General features: G+C 41.1%; 1 protein-coding gene across 2 annotated transcripts in view; it reads left to right on the forward strand.

Annotated features, from left to right (window-relative positions):
- Positions 1-14341, forward strand: part of CSMD1 (CUB and Sushi multiple domains 1) — a 1835848-nt gene that overhangs the window by 1388890 nt on the left and 432617 nt on the right. For both annotated transcript variants that reach the window (XM_044760557.2, XM_070499942.1), the window contains one exon: positions 2014-2126. In XM_044760557.2, coding sequence (XP_044616492.1) covers positions 2014-2126 — 113 coding nt within the window. The remainder of the gene's footprint in view (positions 1-2013; positions 2127-14341) is intronic.

The raw sequence follows: 14341 nt of genomic DNA on the forward strand, positions 1-14341 counted from the left end.
TGGAAGTAGATATAAATTAATTAAAATTAGTGTAAAAATAATTGGTGATGCTTACAAGAGACATACATGACATATACATCAGAGAGTAATTGGCAGCAAAAGGCTAGAAAAAGATGTTCCTTGTAAGAACTAACCACAGGAGGAACACGTGTTATGTGTGACTTTATAACCATAAGTCAAAGTAGACGTTAATGCTAGATCTTTATAATCTGTGCACTTTGGGGTACGTTACACTTTAATAATATGTGTGCATAGGGAAGAAAGAAAAATCTCTCTTCAAATCAAACAAGTAAATAAAACAACCAAACATAAATAAACAGTCTTTCCTACAAAGAAAAGTCTTTAAAAAGAAATACCTCTTAAGTGACTGCTTGTCACCCACTGAAATATTTTCTTCTTTTTTAATTTGTGTGTGACACGGCACAAGTTACTTCACTCGTAATGACTGTTGTCATCTTCCTTTGAAGAATCGGGTGTACAGTAAGCCTGAGGTGAGAATGTTGGGTTGATAGACAGATTATATGATTGATGGGGCAAATCATGTGTTCATATTCCCAAAACTACTTGGCTGAAAGCAAAGCTTCCTATTTGATTGCAGACATTTGTTTTGGTTGAATTGATTTTTTTTCCTCACACTTTTTCTATTTCAACGTGCTTTTCTGTCAGCATGTTGAGTTCAGTCAATGGATTTAGTGTTTCTTTTCACTGGCTGACAGCAGCTGCTATGTGACTATTTTGTTAATACATAATGAATGCTGCATTGAAACTTCCACTCAGTGTGACCTGGACATTAATATGCAAAGGGAATGTTCAATAAATTTGCTGAATCTGTTTCAGCTATGCATGCTGTTCTTCTTGTGAATTTTCTCTTAATGTATGGTTACCTTTGGTTTCTGTCTCTCTCTCTCTCTCTCCATATATATGTAGATATATAGATATAGATATATGCTAAAACTTTATTTTTTAGAGCAGTTTTAGGTTCACAGCAAATGGAGAAGAAGGTACAGAGATTTCACAAACACCTGCTCCCCACACACATGCACAACCCCCAACATTATCAATGCTTCCCACCAGATGGTCCATTTGTTACAACGGACAAACCTACGTGGATACATCATCATCATCCAGAGTCCACAGTTTTCATTAGGGTTCACTCTTGGTCTCATACATTCTATGGGTTTGGCCAAATGTATAATGACATGTATCGATCATTATAGTATCATGCAGAATATTTTCACTGCCCTAAAAATCCTCTGTGCTCTGCCTGTTCACCCCCCTAACCCACACAATCCCTAGCAAACACTGAACTTTTTACTATCTCCTTGGTTTTCCTTTTCCAGAATGTCATAGAGTTGGAATCACACAGTATGTAGGCTTTTCAGATTGGCTTCCTTCACTTAGTCATATGCATTTCAGTTTCCTCCATGTCTTTTCACGTCTTGATAGCTCATTTCTTTCTAGTGTTGAATAAACTTCCATCCTGTGATATATTTTTAGAAGACATTTTGTGGTAAAGGGTACATGATAGAGCCAGACTTGACAATCCAAGCATTTCGTGAAGGAGCCAGAATGTTCATCAGCTTTGAGATGCTTTCATGTTGATAATGAGGTGTTATATAACCGCACAGCAATAAGGTGTATCTCTCTATCACATAAGATGACCAACTGTTCCTGTTTTTCCAGACCTGGCCCAATTTTAGTGCTGAAAGTCCTGCACCCAGAGAAACCCTTCTATTCCACACAAACGGGATGGTTGGTCATCCTCAGTCGATTTTTAAAATAAAAAATACATGTTTGAAGTTACAGAATAGAATAATTACTGAAAAACACCAGTGGTATCGAGGTTTAAATACAAATATAAATCTCAAGTAGCTATTGATTCTCTGAAGGAAAATCTTGCTATATATATATGTCTATGGCTTGTTTGCTTAAGGATCAAGACCCTCCATTTAAGGTAAAAGTAGAGATGTTTGATGTCTTCAATAGTGGATTTAACTTTTATCTTCTGTGCAGACTCACTGGATCCAGTGTTCCTGACCTTATCGTGAGTATGAGCAACCAGATGTGGCTGCATCTACAGTCTGACGACAGCATCGCCTCACCTGGATTTAAAGCTGTTTACCAAGGTATGGCTAGAACATACTTAGAAACATTTAAAACTAGCATTCCTACAGACAGCAAGGACCATTCTCTGTGTGTTAGCTATAAATAAAATCTGCAAGTCAGAACAATGTTTAAAAATAGGGACTAATTATTTGCATCCTCCTTAATTAAAGTCCTACTTACAGTTCTTTTTTGCAAAGGAAAGTTTTTAACTTTTTGAAAGCTTGGCTTGCCATGCTGTCTGCCATTATTGTGTCAACATAAAGAATGAGATTCTGTGTAAAATATAAGCTATGAAATGTGTGCGTCCATGTGGATCTTGGCATTTTATCTCTTCCTGAGAGGGAGTCCTTATGCTTATAACTAAAGGAAACATTTTGAACAAAGGATCGATTTGAGTGGCATCAATTCAACCAGGCTTGTTATATACATCCTCATGTACAAATGTATAGGTTTTTTAAATGGAAGACAGGGAAATCTACACAAAGATGGAGGAAAATACTGCTAAGTACTACACAGGGAGAAAAACAACCTTGATGTGAGAGTTATGAGTTATAATCACTCTGGAGAAAGAGAATGCTCCTTCAGAGAGATTGGCTTCATCTCTGACTCGCTGAGCCATTATCTTGGCGAATGCTGGTCTGCTGTAGTGCAGCCAGCCACATGTTTTCGTGAACTGGGGCCTCAGGCTCAGTGTGGTGCATCTTTAAAAACAATCTCACTGTGTTATTTCGTCTGGGAGGATCTCATAGTAAACAGATATTTTAACTTCAGCATGTTGATTGGTAATTTTTTAAACTTTTTTAATTATGGAAAATTTCAAAATGTAGACAGAAGTAGAAAGAATAATATGATCAACCTGAGATGACCTGTGTTTGTAAACTTTTGCAAGCCATCCAAATATTTTGTTGTTGACTCAAATTTTGGCTTGAGTCATGGGCTACTGCTGCCTGATCCATATGCTCTTCTTTCTGTCAGCCTCAGCCCATCCTGCCTTCCCTCAAGAATTTTGCAACATCTTTTGGGAAATCAATGACATTTCCTTCTATTAGACACTCTCAGATAATTCCAGACTCCTACGCAAATCTTGTTCCGTGATTACCTCTTGAAAAATAGACTTTTCTCTTCCCATTCCCACCAAAATATAAAAAGGAAAAAGAACCCTTTCCCACTGCCACCCCCAAATCAACAAGCCGTCGTCCTCTTCTCATTTCGAGTCTTCAGAGGTTTAGTTCCCAGAAGCCCCGACCTGCACACTTCCGTTCCGCAATGAACAGGCAGCAGCCAGCTGGGCCTCACTTCCATCTCGCAGAGCACAACCTAATCCTGGCGTTGATCTCTCTTGGTTTCTAGAGGTGGCGAAGAACTGAGAGTGAAGTGAGGTAGAAGGGGGATCTTTAACTGGAATGTAAAGAATGAAATGATCTTCATAAAACCCCAACCTCAGGGCCCCTAGAGTGGCTGCAGGTTGGCGTATCTGTATAACAGGCAAAAAAAATGTCCACGCACACACACACAAACCACTTTACTTTGGATACGTGCTTTGGTGTTCTCTATGTCAGTAATTAAATAGTTTTGATTTGAGAAATAAACATTAAAAAGGCTTGTGAGCGTGTTAACATCTTCATTGGGGGTTATGCAAAAGTAACAACGTGATGGATGCTTGTAGTGTCAGTTCAGATCTTTCATACATTTGGCGAAGAGAAAGAAATTTTTCTCTTGTGCCCAAAGATTAAATATGGGTTCCAGATACAATAAAATGATCTTCCTAATATTAAAAATGTCTTGTAAATTATTATATAAAACTACTTACTTATAAAACTTTAAAATATATATTTAAGCTGTCATTTACATATACTGGCATACTTTTAATAAGCCTTAACTAATTTAAAGTCATTTTCAACAAGATTGAACAGAACCTTGTTATGGTCTTGGATTCAAGTTATAGTCGTAAGAAGTCTTTTCAGGACCAATCCTATCCTCCCTCACAAATTCCTCTGAACTGAGACTTACTTTTCAAAATAACTGAGAAATTACATTTTTAAACCCATTCAAGTATTTTTACTAACACAAAAAAGATCCATTATTGAAAAGAAACTGCTATTTCCAAACTATAATCTAGGAAAATATACAGTGGGAATTCAGAATAAAACATAAATGTATGTTCTGCATAACTAAGTTTTCAAAATTTTTGATCCTTTTCATAAGTAAAGTTTCCAAATTCTAAGGAACTAATAAATTGTGAAGTACTGTAATACAATAAAAATAGTGATTATTCTATTTGGATTTTTTTACTGTGGGGAAATTGTTAAAAGAAAGAAAGATGTGGGGCCAACCTGGTGGCATAGTGGTTAAGTTCATATGCTCCGCTTCGGTGGCCTGGGGTTCACAGGTTCAGACCCCAAGCGTGGACCTACACACTGTTTATCAAGGCACACGCTGTGGCAGGCATCCCACATAAAAAATGGAGGAAGATTGGTACAGATGCTAGCTCAGAGACAATCTTCCTCAGCCAAAAAAAAAAAAGAACAAGAAGAAGGAAGAAAGAAAGGTGGAATTAATTTGTAAGTTTTTGTCAGAGAATATTATGAAATTGACCCAGGCAAAAAAATTCCTGGGTATGCTTTCAAAGTCTAGCACACTCTTCCTGGTTAACTAATTCTTTAGTGGTCCCAGCCTCCCATTGTCCTTAGGCTGTTTTACAACTCTGAAAGTTGTAGAAAACTGATAGCCATGCAAATGTTCCTGACCACTGAGATGCAAATGAACTCTTTTTTTTTTTTAAGGATTTTTTTTTCTTTTAAGATTGGCACTTGAGCTAACATCTGTTGCCAATCTTCTTTTTCTTTTTTTTTTTCCTCTTCTTCTCCCCAAGCCCCCATTACACGGTTGTATATTCCAGTTGTAGGTCCTAGTTTTATATTCCAGTTGTAGGCTCAGCATGGCTTGGTGAGCAACGCTAGGTCTGCACCCAGGATCTGAACTGGGGAGACCCAGGGCTGCCAAAGTTGAGTGCACGAACTTAACCACTCAGCCATGGGACCAGCCCTGCAAGTGGATTTTGTGTGGAGAAGATGCAATTGATTATTGCCCCGTGGATGTTGACGAATTTTGCGTCTATTAGCAAATTCATTTCAGTGTCGCTGTCTATATGTGCATGTTCTTTGGATTCTCCTTTGAAAGAGTTTAAAATATCCTTCCTTAATTACTCAGTTCATTAAAATCTTTCACAGGACAGATACGTGCCTGTATAGGTGAAAATGAGAAATATTAATCTAGAGAGTCGGGATTTTATTTTCTTCAATTTTACTTTGTCGTTTTGGATAAAGAGGCAGTATGCTCTTGTTTTCCAAGGGTGCAGAGTATTTGGGAGCTGAAAAAATGTTACAAGAAGTTATTGCATGTCAAGCCAACGAGGCAGATAATTAAAAACCATCCACCAAGTTCAAAACAACAAACATGGTGGGTGATGGTGTCATGAGTTCAAGAGTGAACACATCCTGGCACGGCTACACTGACGTGTTGTGAGTTGAAGTAGTCACAGTGTTAAAAAGTCCTGTGGTAAGGAGAAGGTCCAACCACAAATAGCCTTATCTATAAAGTGTGACAGATTCCTCCTTGCTAGAAACATGGAGTGGGGTGGAGCCTTAATGAATCTTCTTACTGAGAAATGCTACAAAAAAAAAATGATATTTACATTTCATTCAAAGGTTAGGACTAGAATGCACAGATAATTGCTGAATATTTCCTGACATTTGGATTTTTAGAGTTGACCTTTAATTGAACTTCTGCATGACTGTGCAGTTATTTAAGAAAGCTGGGTGGAGGTGTAATCCTTTCCACATGACCTACCCTTGCTACCGCCTTTGGTAGAATCTAAGAGCATCAGTGAAATACCAAACACTTCCCAACGGGGCAAATGGCAGCAAATTAACTTCAGCAGTATGAAGATACACATCAAAAGGTTTATAGTATGAAGACTGGAGAAACTGGCATCATTCCCAAATTGTGGATCTTTGACTATAAAGGGATATAAGTATTCTCTATTAAAATATAAATATTCTTCCAAATGTCGTATTTCAGTTTGAATAACCATACAGCATTAATTATAATTACATTTAACTCTAATTAGGACTCTGTTAACAGTCTCAATAGTCTATTAATAGCTACAACTTGAGATGTCATGGAAAGGTGGATGGCCATGAATCCATGAGAGACTGTCAGCTCAAGACCACATGTTATCTTTTGACAAAACAACATTCCAAAGTTAAAAAGATAATTAAAACAGAAAACTAATATAACATTTGAGGATTTAAAAAATTGAGAGAATAGAATATATCAAAAGAAGACGTTCTAGAAATTGGTCTTTCCAGAGTGATATATTAAGCTAGCAATTGGAGATAAAATAAAAATCATTTGTAAAGGAGATTGTCAAATACATAAATAATTATGTTATTTGATTTAAAACATAGTTGTTCATGAATTATCTTATCAGAAAATATGTACAGCTGATATTTACATATCAATTAACTTTCTAGGTTTTGATAGTGTGTGATTTTAACGAACATAGTATAGTGGTTAAGAACAGGCTCTTGAGCCAGACTACCCTGGGTTCTAGCTCTGCCACTGATTGGCTATATAACTTAGGGCAAGTTATTTAAACTCGTTGCTTGTCAGATTTCTCATTTAAAAAAAGGGAGGGGATGAGGTTGGCCCAGTGGTATAGTGGTTAAGTTCATGCACTGCTTTGGTGGCCCAGGGTTCTTGCGTTCGCATCCAGGGCACAGACCTACACACCACTCATCACGCCATGCTGTGGCGGCATCCCACATACAAAGTAGTGGAAGATTGGCACAGATGTCAGCTCAGGGCCAATCTTCCTCACCAAAAGAAAAACAAAAAAGGGAGGGAATGATAATCACATCTGCTTCATAAGTCTGTTGTGAAAATCAATTGACTTAAAACATGGACAGCCCATGGCAGATAAGAGTGAGAAACATTAGTTATTATTTACATATGCATTTTCCTTTTTGATTTTCAGACTTTTCAACAAGTAAGATTTTTTCATTCTATAAATATTAGTGCTCAGAATACAATATGTAAAAATTGTACATGTCCCTTCTGTTCTCCTTCTGGCTTGGCCAGGTAACTTCCTCACAGTCAACGGCTCTCAACATTTTCTTGTGTGTCCTTCGGAATTGTTAATGCATTTAAACATCAAAAGTGAAGTCAGGGCTTCTCTCTTAGCTTACAAAATCTAGACAAACTTTGATATGCAAGAAATGTCACATATCTTATTTTAAAACAATTTGAATTTGTTTCAGAGACTCCTTCCTGACACAGTGGCAGTAAATTTACTCTCAGTCATGATTGGAGGGCCACACATCATCCCTTACCTGCCTGCCCACCCCATCGCACCAAGACATTGAGAATTCCCTGAGTGTTGTAAGGGGTGCAGAACGTGTTGGGGGTCCTCAAAGCTTTGGATCAACTTGTTGCCCTGAGACCTTTGTGGTGTTTCGTGCTTTGGGCACTGTTGTCCCTCACAGAAGCTCCCTGGTGGGTCCTCTGCTGGCATCTCCCCTCCTGAGGCACACACAGTCATGTTGAAGGGACCTCATAGGATGAAAGGAGAGGAGAGCATGGGGTCCACACCGCCCACCTGTGGACCTCCATCTCCCGGGATCTTAGTGTTGGTTGCATCTGGGATCGCCGTGTTTGGTCCCATCTGTGATGCCTCAGAGACCTTCACCTCTCGCCTCCCCTCCAGATACCCACATAGTGCACTCAACTACTGTCGACAGAGTTTGTGTTACAGCAGCTGGGATGAGGAAGCACAGAGCGGGGCCTGGCTATTCTTGGGAATCACCAGGTGTGGAAGGGAGAGCAGAGGAGAACTCAGAGACTGAAGTACAAACGTGGTCACTGCCGATGAGTCAGGAACAGCAAAAGGAAATTTAAAGCATTGTAGATAAATTAGCCTGCTAGTCTTGAGCTTGTGTGTACATATGTATACACATTTATATTATACATATATGTGCCATAATTTGGTACTGGTAACTGGTAATTTGCCATAAGAAAAGTACTGGAAAAAATATTATATGAAGTTTAGAAAATGAGGAGAACTCTTTAAGGAGATATGTTATATGTCTGAGAAAGGGATGGGAGAGAGGTAAGATTTGATTATTTAAAACTTTTTTACATATGAAAATATGTAATTCAAAGTAACCTGTTCGGGGCTGGTGCAACCACGCTTTGGTGGCCCCGGGGTTCACGGTTCGGATTCTAGGTGAGGAGTCAGCACTGCTCTTCCAGCCACACTGTGGCAGCATCCCACATAAACAGGAGAAAGGTGGGCATAGCCGTTAGCGCAACCATCTGCCTTAAGCAAAAAAAGGAAGATTGGCGACAAATGTTAGCTCAGGGCCAAACTTCCTCACCAAAAAAAAATAGAGAAGATAGAAAGAAAAAAACCTATTCAGAAACCTAAAAGGTAAATAATATGATGTAAATAATTATAGTACAGCTGTATAAGGCAACACTATCCATCTATTAAGCTAACTGTATAAGACCCTATATATATAACATATATTAGGTAATTATATATTATGTAATATATACATATAAAATTTATAAATACATAAATCATATATAATTAACATATATTTGTATATCGTATATTTGTAAAATTCATATCTATGTGTAGCAAGTATCAGAACAATATATACAGAAAGCTACCATAGGCTTAGTGCATAGTTTTTCCACTTCATATTTTAAAATTCCTATCATAAGTTACAAAATGAACTGCTGAGGTCCAAAAAGAATTTTTTGTAAACCAATCTTACATTGAATAATACAGCAGAATTCTTGTTAAATTATTAAATAGTGTAATAGAGCTTGAAATTGTATACATTTAAAATACAATATGCATTATGCATTACAGCTGATCATTTTACTCCCTAGAAAAGAGAGGAGAAAAACCTGTTCTCCATTCAGGGGAGGGCCTCCTTGTGACCATCACTTCCAGCACCGAGAAAGGTTGCTGAGAAGCAAGCTCGATGGCGGGATGTTTGTCCAGACAGTCACAGGCGTATCGTGTTGGTGGCCCTGCATTTTTATGGCTTCACTGTCTGTGGTTAAGTGAACTAACTCTGGGCCATTTTTCGTCAGGAAAATAATATTCAGTTAGAGTTCATCACCCATGTTGATGAACTGCATCTCCACAAATCATGTTTTCTGTAATTTGCCGTAGCTATTTAAATTTTAGCAGGGGGTAAATTAAAGGAAATGTTCCCTGGGATGTGTCACTGTGTAGTGAAACAAGACCTATTTTAGGCTCACACTAAGAATTATTTCAGAAAAATTTGAGTTCATCATTCCTGTTTCATGCTAGAAACAGAATTTTCCCCCATGTCTGGTGAGCGCATTGGTAATGGGAGGGGGTAAAGATCAGTTTAGGCATTTTAATCTGTAATCAAGGGTCTCTGTGTTTGTGGTGTGTGAGAAAGCGATGCTCCACCTTGCCTGAGTAGCGGGAAATATGATATGGTTCAGACAGCAGCATCTCTCTGCCATCTTGGTAGGTGAAACTGTTGATACAACTTCAATGTTGTTTATTCCCTGAGATACTTGTGATGGTTAATTTTACAAGACAACGTGACTGGGCTGTGGGGTGCCCAAACGTTCGGTCAAATGTTATTTTGGGTGTGTCTGTGAGGGTATTTCTGGATGAGATTACCGTTTGAGTTGGTCAACCCAGTAAAGCAGATTTTTCTCCCCAATAAGTGGATCACTCTCCCCAATGTGGGTGGGGCTCGACCAATCAGTTGAAAGTCTGAAGAAAACAACAGGCTGGGTGAAGGAAAGTTTTTCTCTCTGCCTGACTGTCTTTGAATCGGAACATTGGTCATCGCCAGCCTTTGGACTAAGGTTTCGACTGAAAACTGTTGGCTTTCCTGAGCCTAGACTTCCGTCTCCATAATCATGTGAGCCACTTACTTATAATAAATCCATCTCTCTCCATAGATAGATAGTGATAGAGAGATAGAAATGGAGATAGAGAGATGCTGTTAGTTCTGTTTCTCTGGAGAACCCTGGCCAATACAATACTTCTCTGCTTGTGTGGTCGGATTTGATCCAGTGGCTGGACACAGACTCTTCTTGGTCCTCTGTGTGAGTAACTGCACCTTTAAAAGGGGTCCAAGTGGAATTAGAGGTACAATGTGTGCCCACTGAACAGACGAAAACTCGCTGGTCTGTATAGAAAGTGAGCTCATGACCCTGGCCTTGTTAGCATGCAGCTAACATGCTACTCAGATGACATCAGGCAAGAATGTGCCTTCAGAATAATAGGGCAATGCCTCAAATCCTTAGGTCAAGGTGGGGCTCTGGGAAATAGCTTCAAGGGAACTTCTATTTTAAGTTTGTTTACATTCCCAGTTGAACATCACCAAACATTTATGGTGTACACTTCCTTTTTCACAGTACATATAGTCTTGTATCTAAAGTAGACTTTAAAACTTTTTCAAGGGCCTGATTTAGCTCTATGACAAATTACCCTGGGTGCCGGAAGTGGGCTCAGAGATGGAGACTTGTGTGGGAGGGTGCATTGGGGAGTATCCTTGGAAATACCTGTAAGGAAGAGAAAGGAGCAGGATGGGGTAGAGGGAGAAGTTGAACAGTGTGCAGTTGTGACTGGTGCCTTTACTGATCCTACAGAAGGTTCTGGAGCTGGGATGGCCCTTTGGAGTTTCCCCAAATTGGAGCAAGAGAGCTGGCCTTGGTAGTGTTAACCGTTGAAGTGGGCTGCCCCCAGGGAGGGGGTGTAACCCTGTTGGAAGCTATTCCAGAGGAGGGAAGCAGCTGTGAGCTCCCAGCAGCTGACAGAATAAGTGCCCTGGTTCTGAGAGGATGGCTGGCTGGTCCCCCGCAGGATCTGCTACAGTCCTCTCCTTGCACCATCAGTTCTCCACATCTGGGAACAACTTCTCCAGGATTCTAATTGGCCTCATTTCCCAGAAAAACTTACAATACATACTCATGGCTGCCCTCCTCTCCTACCCTCTTGCCCCTCTGCTGGTCTAGCTGGCTGATGTGGCAGAGAGACCCAGACCCAAATCCCTGAGGGGTCTCAGTCCCTGATCCTCTTGCCCTTCTCAGGCATGGCTGCTGCCCTTCTCCATTTCCTATCATACAAGGGCAAAGGGGGTACCAAGAGATTCCCTATGGAGCCTCTGAGCACCAGTCACAGGTCTGCTTCCCTTCTCTCTGTTCTCTTTCTCATGATCGGGGGCCGTTACCCTCACAAGCATGATGGCTTCTTCCTTGCTGGCCAGTCCTTTGTCATGAGGCTCTTGAAGGGACCACACAGCAGGCGTAGCATAAAGTTTAACAGGGCCCTTACTATTTCCCCTGGGTGGAACACTTCCCCTCTGAGAACCAGTGCTGCTAGACGCACAGAGCCTAAAGGGAGAGATCAGAAAGCACAGACTGCCCAGACCCGTCCCTGGGAATAATGATGGGGCAGCTACTCCTGCTTCTGCTCCTTGGTTCCTGGACCCCTGTGTTCTCCCTGCTGGGGATCAGCACCACTTAAAGTTCATTGCTTTGAGGGTGACTACCACGTTCTGGAGAATGACCTCCCATCCGCACAGCGTTGTCTCCAACATGGCTTTTTGGCTATGCCTTTGAAAGTACATCCCGTCATCCTCTCAGGTGAAGAGATTCCTGGCTTTATGACGCATGACAAGACCAATGGGTTCCATGTCATATATCACTGCCGTTCTTTCTTTGCTGTAATGTAAAATGAGTCTGTTGTCAGAGAGCAATTCCCAGAAAGGCACAGAGCTGTGAGCTGTGTGTAGCCAACACTCCCAGCCTCAGTCCTGTAGGGGCCATGAAGATGGCACAAAATCACATACCCTACAGTCTGTAATAAGCCCTTTGCAGGGGCAAGTGTCCTGCCACATGGACTCATGTGTTATAAATTTGAATTTCCTTATGATGGGCTTTCTTGAGGAGTGCCATTCCTTTAATGCTAGAGAACGAATTTATGGTTACTTCCTTCAAAACCTCTGAAACAAAACCCATCATTGCCCAAGGCCTTCTATCCTCGGGACCAGAAGCAGAAGTATGTACTTTTCCTGCTGCCCAACCATTTGCTTCTAGAACACCATTTTCATTTTACAAGTTTCCTGACCTGAGACTGACATAATGCAGTGTGTCCATTCTCATCTGACTTCAGCATCTCACCTACCAGCTGTTAGGTCATTCCCCTACATTCTTTGGGGATTGGGGCAGTAGGTTCATAACTGTTCCTTTTGTCTTGTTTCTTCTCAGCAGTGTCCATGGCGGCTGACTCTATTCTCTTTTTCTCTGTGAATTTCTGTCACTTCCATCTCTTCAGTATCTTCCCATTCCATTTCTTCTTTCTAACATCTCTCCTTGTACCCTAAGACAGCCCGCCACAGTATCTCTTTGAGACAGTCACAGAAGTGTAACCTTTCTCCCTCCCTGCCAGGTTGCCCCTTGTAATTCACCCACACACAGCAATCCAGTCTGAATCATCTCTACTATAAAGTGAAAATCAAGAGTGTTCCTACACTGTTTAAAACCATTGAGTGCCTTCCCAGAGCCTATAGAATCTAATGGAAACCAGTTACCAAACTCCAGCTTCATCTCTCACCACTTCCTGTGCACACACTTCATGTTCCAGTCACATGGAAGTTCCAGATCCTCAAGTGTTCTTTTTTCTTTTACCTTTGCAGGTATTTTTTTTCCCCCAGCAAGGATGATCGTTCCCATGATTTCATCTTGTAGATAATTTGCACATCTTTCTGTCTTAGCTCCAAGATTGCTTTCTCCAGTAAGCTTAACATACCTGGATTCTATTGGATGCTCTTTCTTCATATTCCTCTTCCACCGTGAACTGCCTCTATCACAGTAATTGTTTAATTGTATATCTGCCTGGTAGGTTGGAGCTCTGTGGGTACAAGGACCTCTTTATGTTGCATGTACCTGTGCCGCCTCTGGGCCAGGTGGAAGGTGTGGAACTGTTCCCTATGTATAAGTGAAATGAATGGATGAGTGGAGGGATGTCCAAAGACACAGACAATGCATAGATTGTTTATCTCCTGTAGTATCACGTTGGGTCACTTGACCCTTATTATTTAATCTTAGGTCCACTCCAGTTTTTTTAGAAGATCTAATTTAGCCTTGAAAGGCTTTGTGAAGCTCTAGCCTAGCAGCAGAGAAGTCATCACACAACACAGGGTCTTTCTGGCTGTTAGTGCTACTCGGATCCAGACGCCCAAATCTGTTCACGTGTTTACTGCCTCCTCCTCTTCTTGGGCCTGAGTCCCTATATGATGACTTGCCTTAGCACCCTCTCCCTAAACTAACTGCTGCCCTTTAACTGGTTCCCTCAGTGCCCTCTTTCTTGCTATCTGTGAATTCCAAGGGCCTTGCACATTTTGTAGAACTCTCCTAATATTGAAGGATGCATTTCTGCACAAATTCCCAAGGTACCCATTTTAGACTTTCCACAGGTGTCATCTGGCTCTGCATCTCACACTGTGGTGTGGCTACAGGCCACCTGGGAATCTTAGTAAGGCGTGGATTCCGTTCAGGGGGTTGATGAAGAGTCCAAGGTTCTGTGATGCCAATGCTGCATTGCAAGGAAGTGCTTGTGAGAAGGAGGTAGGTATACAACTCCTAGAATGTCTGAGCATCTGTGCCCACCCCAAGTGTCAGCATGGAACATCACAGCAACTGTGTCCCCAACCCCACGCCCGCCAATGCCAGCAGACGGAGTGTGTTACCACATGTGGTCTCTCTTCACTTCCCATTTCATGTTCTGCCTGATGAATTAACATCTTTCTATACCTGCAGCTGGTCTGCCTTCCATGGTGGCCCAACCACAGCAGATGAGATTAATTCACTCCTCATCCTTCTCCAGATTGCCCCGTCTCCGCAAGAGGCCACACCTGTGTGCACTATGCTGCGGCCACACTTGTACCTCATACATCACCCACTTTCTTACATCAGTGTCTGCACTGTGTTCCCTCCCCCTGATGAGTGCTTAATCACTCTGTCCACCTGGAAGCTTCTCCTCATCCTTCAAGGCTCATCCTTGTGCTGCCCATGTGGTGAGGTTTTTCCAGCACAACCTACCAAGAGATAAACACTTCTTCCAGCACTTTCCAATAGGTCTCTGTCACAACTCCCTTTTAGCCCAGAT

This window comes from Equus asinus, chromosome 27 (assembly GCF_041296235.1).
Source record: "Equus asinus isolate D_3611 breed Donkey chromosome 27, EquAss-T2T_v2, whole genome shotgun sequence".
Lineage (NCBI taxonomy): Eukaryota > Metazoa > Chordata > Mammalia > Perissodactyla > Equidae > Equus > Equus asinus.